At 51.6% G+C, this 5,000-nt stretch overlaps 1 protein-coding gene across 1 annotated transcript in view; it reads right to left on the bottom strand.

Annotated features, from left to right (window-relative positions):
* schip1 (schwannomin interacting protein 1) overlaps positions 1-5,000 on the bottom strand; it is a gene marked incomplete at both ends in the record, with an annotated part of 241,689 nt that overhangs the window by 231,500 nt on the left and 5,189 nt on the right. Inside the window, 2 exons of the mRNA XM_084439623.1 lie at positions 611-697; positions 2,178-2,245. Coding sequence (XP_084295749.1) covers positions 611-697; positions 2,178-2,245 — 155 coding nt within the window. The remainder of the gene's footprint in view (positions 1-610; positions 698-2,177; positions 2,246-5,000) is intronic.

The following is a 5,000-nucleotide window of genomic DNA, read 5'->3' as shown; positions in this document are numbered from 1 at the left end:
CTCCCTGCCTCTCACTCCTTCTCCACCTCTCTCCCTCCTTCAACTCTCTCCCTTCGTCTCCACCTCTCTTCCTCCTTCTTCACCTCTCTCCATCTCTCTCCCTCCCTCTCCATCTGTCCCTCTCTCTCCCTCTTTCTCCACCTCTCTCCCTCCCACTGCACCTCTCTCCCTCCCTCTCCACCTCGCTCCCTCCCTCTCCACCTCTCTCTCCTTTTATCCTCCTCTCTCCCTCCTTCTCTGCCTCTCCCTCCCTCTCTCCCTCCCTCTCCACCTCCCTCCCTCCCTTCTCCCTTGTGTTCAGAGAGTGGAGGGCCTGAGGCTAGAGCTGTATAGCAGCAGCTCTGAGGCCCGTGTTCCCCAGAGAGGGCGTTCCAGGAAGGACACGGGTTCATAGAGATGTCACTGACCTCTGACACACTGTCTCTGTCAGAGGTGAATTGGATTAAGGCCACACCAAGATTGATCTCATCAAGCACAAACAACAACAACAGCACAACCTGGAAATTACTCGCATGCGTGTGTGAGTGGGTGTGCGCACACGAAAACACACACACACACACACACACACAGTACTCCATCTCTCACATACAGATGTTTAAATGAAACTTACACTATGGCCTTGGCCTCCCAGTGCTGCTGTTGCTCCCGGCGATGAGGGCTGTTGTCGTCCTCTTCCTCACCCCTACGGCCACGGTTCCTATGACAACAGAACAACAGATAGGAATCGGGGGATCAGTGAGCGTCTCTGCTCCTCTGTCCAAGTGCCTCGCTTTACATGTGGGGCGGCTGTGGCTCAGTAGTAGAGCGGGTCGTCCAATGATCGTAGGGTCGGCGGTTCGAATCCCGCCTCCTCCTGTCCACATGTCGAAGAGTCCTTGGGCAAGACACTGAACCACAAATTGCTCCCAATGAGCAGGCTAGCACCTTGCGTAGCGGCTGCCGCCATTAGTGTGTGAATATGTGTGTGTGTGAATGGGTGAATGAGACGCCATTGCAAAGCGCTTTAGATAAACGCGCTATATAAGTGCAGTCCATTCACTATTTACATGTAGGAAAGGACTTTCTCGAGCTTTCTCTACTACATCTAACCTTCATCATTTCCCATCTAAGAAGGGGGACGCACAAGGACAAAGCGTTAGAGAAACTACACTGGTTTGACAACAATACACAGTTACAATACAACACAATGTGACTATTATTGTCATTGTGTCATGTTGGACTGCAACAACTGCTTTTCTATTCCTCAACCGCTTCACGTCATGAGTTGAATACTGTACTGTTGCATGGTGTGAGTCTTCTCTCCAACAACAGAGAGAGAGGGAGAGAGAGAGAGAGAAAGAGAGAGAGTTTAATATACTGTAGTGTTGCATTGTGTGAGTCTTACCTCTCCAACAACAGAGAGAGATAGAGGGAGGGAGAGAGAGAGATAGAGAGAGATCTGAGTATACTGTAGTGTTACATGGTGTGAGTCTCATCTCTCCATCACCAGAGAGAGATAGGAGGGAGAGAGAGAGGTAGAGAGAGAGAGAGAGAGAGAGAGAGAGAGAGAGAGAGAGTTGAATATACTGCAGTGTTCCATGGCGTGAGTCTCACCTCTCCAACACCAGAGAGAGATAGGAGGGAGAGAGAGAGAGGGAGAGAGACATAGAAGGAGAGAGAGAGACAGAGAGAGAGGGAGAGAAGAGAGAGAGAGGGGGAGAGAGAGAGAGTTGAATATATTGCAGTGTTCCATGGCGTGAGTCTCACCTATCCAACACCAGAGAGAGATAGGAGGGAGAGAGAGAGGGAGAGAGACATAGAAGGAGAGAGAGAGACAGAGAGAGAGAAGAGAGAGAGAGAGAGAGAGAGAGAGTTGAATATACTGCACTGTTCCATGGCGTGAGTCTCACCTCTCCAACACCAGAGAGAGATAGGAGGGAGAGAGAGAGGGAGAGAGACATAGAAGGAGAGAGAGAGACAGAGAGAGAGGGAGAGAAGAGAGAGAGAGGGGGAGAGAGAGAGTTGAATATACTGCAGTGTTCCATGGCGCGAGTCTCACCTCTCCAACACCAGAGAGAGATAGGAGGGAGAGAGAGAGAGGGAGAGAGACATAGAAGGAGAGAGAGAGACAACGAGAGAGAGGAGAGAGAGAGAGAGAGAGTTGAATATACTGCAGTGTTCCATGGCGCGAGTCTTACCTCTCCACCTTGGGAGCCCCTGGTCCTCCACTGTGGTTGCAATAGCGATGGTAGCGCTTCCCCTCCTCCTAGACAGGAAGCACAACATGAGCCTCATTCTACAGACTAAAGAATACGATGGAAGATGAGTGATGCAGTGATGAACACGGTCATAAATCTCTCCGAAATGTTGATTCCACACATGCACGCACAAACGCACACACACGTGCGTGCGGCACACATGCGCATGTGCACGCACAAAATGTCTGGCAGAGAGACACAAAATGTTTATTTTTTTAATTCTCTTCGGCTCGTAATTTGTTTATTAACGTGAAACTCATGGTCACTGTGCTTGTAATACCAACACACACAGAAGATACAGGACAATGAACTAACATACTCTGAAACTATGTGTGTGTGTGTGTGTGTGTTTGTTGGGGGGTGTAGGTGTGTGTGTGTGCTCTGATCTCTGGCATACAGCCTCTGCAGATGCCAATGAGCGCAGGCAGGCAGTGCCAGGCAGGAGTCAGCAGGGGTCTGGCGGCCAGTCCGTCTCAGCGTGCCAGACAGACGGGCACTGTGTGCCATCCCACTCCATAAACCTCCAGTTAGACGGGACAGATGGGTGCATTCATGAGGCTGCTGCTGAACTCCATCTCTCTCACTCACTCTCCTATCTGTCACCACGCAGGGCAGGCAGACAGTGTGTGTGTGTGTGTGTGTGTGCGTGTGTGTGTGTGTGTGTGTGTGTGTGTGAGAGCGAGAGAGAGAGTGCATGAGTGTGTGTGTGTGTGTGTGTGTGTGTGAGAGCGAGAGAGAGAGTGCATGAGTGTGTGTGTGTGTGTGTGTGTGTGTGTGTGTGTATGTCCGAGTATGCATATGTGTGTGCGTATTCAGGCGCCTTGTGTCTCCGCTGTGCTGTTCTGAGCGCTCCTCATTCTCCATGCAGCTCTGGTCCGGGGGCTTTAAATCACAAACGCAGCAACAAGTGGAAATGTACATCAGCTGTATGAAAACGCTCTCTGTCTCCGATGACAGCAAGCACCGATTCACACACACGGAGGAGGTTTAGAGCTAGAGAGACGGCCGTGCGTGTGTATTATAAGAGTGCGCGCTGAGAATCAGTGAGTTTATTGTGTCAGAGGAGTCGTTAGCAGTGTCAGGAACTCTTGAGTCTTTAGCGAGCTGCATTAGAAGCTGTCTAAAATGAGCTGTGGCCCTCTTAACAGCGGTGATGGAAACGGGGAGGGGAGACAGAAGGGAGGGAAGGATGGTGGAAAAACAGAGAGAGAGAGAGAGAGAGGGGGGGGTGAGAGAAACGGCACACACTAGCAACTCTCGCTCCCTCTAATTGATGAGTTATTAAAATCATAATTTCTCCGAGGCCTAATTCTATCACAGAGATCGATGGGACGCACACTTGATAAGGCGAGTGTGTGCAAACATACACACACACACGCACGCGCACACGCACAACAAGACAAAGGCTAATTCCCTGCCGCGTGTGAAGGATGGTCCGGTGGATGCCCTTCAGACAATGGTGTGGTGTCACCACACACACACACACACACACACACACATACATATAGTATGCCCCCCCTCCCCACACACACACAGACACACACAAACACATACACACACACCTTCCCATGTCCTCCAGTCAGCTGTTTGATTACAGAGCGGACGGCAGTGGGGGCTACGGCTGTATCCTCTGCGTTAGGTCATCGGCCCGGCCGACATGAAGCATCCAATCAGGGAGCGGAGCCGCACAGTATCGGTAGGGTTGCTCGTTAATCCCGACATAGGAAATCAATTTACATGAGCCGGACAGGCAGGAACGGGCGCGGAACGCAACACTTACTCTTGGGCTGGGGATCGGAGAGGGAGAAGGGCCCCTTTAGATTGTAACCACTGAAGCTAAGAGGGAAACGCACATATAATAGACCTAGTCACGCGACGGCGCGCCAAGCCGGGCGGCTCCTGCTCGCGCGTGATTGCCGTGGGGTGAATCAACAGCAACAACATCAGCTGCTAGCGGAGATAGATTGCATCTACCCTTCTGCCTCCGGGGAAGGAGAGAGGGAGAGAGGAGGGGAGAGAGGGAGAACTGGCAGAGAGACAGACGGAAGAAGACAAACAGATGAATAGACAGTGAAAAAACATACGGGCACGTGTAGGAGGCCTGAAAAAAAACGAGCCTTCGTACACTTGCTCTGTCTGTCTGTCTGTCTGTCTGTCGCTCGCCGCTGCGTACACCGGAATCAGAATCCGCCCATTAGCCACGGTAGTTTTGCACATACTAGGAATTTGTTTAATACTATAATACTATAATTATACATTAGTACAGGGGATAAATGGGTTAATCTGAAAACCCCTATAGACACACAAACAACGGCATGCTGATCGTCGACGGAGGGAGGGCGACAGTGCGGGAGCCTTGACTGGGTCCCACAGCGGCGCACACTTACGTCAACAAGCAGGCCGGGAGGGGAGGTGATGAAGGAGTGGCAGCAGGAGGCCGCCTCACCTTGGACTCGCGCATCACGAGCGCAGATACTGAATTAATTTCATATCTATAATTAAGCTGTTCATCAGGGGGCAGACAAGTCCATTCCGCCAGGGGAGGAGAGAGATAAGCCCGGGGTTTTATGGATCTGATTCGGAGATATCGTGCGCGTGCGCCCGCACACACACACACACGCGCGCGCACGTACTGTACACGCACACACACATACTGTACAGGCACGCACACTTAAAGAGAGGGAGAGAGCGAGTCGGAGGATAGTCTTCCCCTGTCACACAAGCGGGACCTCGGAGATCAGACCGATGGCCCTGTTCGCTCTC

Source organism: Borostomias antarcticus (genome assembly GCF_949987555.1).
Source record: "Borostomias antarcticus genome assembly, chromosome: 1".
NCBI classification, from domain to species: Eukaryota; Metazoa; Chordata; class Actinopteri; order Stomiiformes; family Stomiidae; genus Borostomias; species Borostomias antarcticus.
This window is presented reverse-complemented; position numbering and strand designations above follow the sequence as displayed.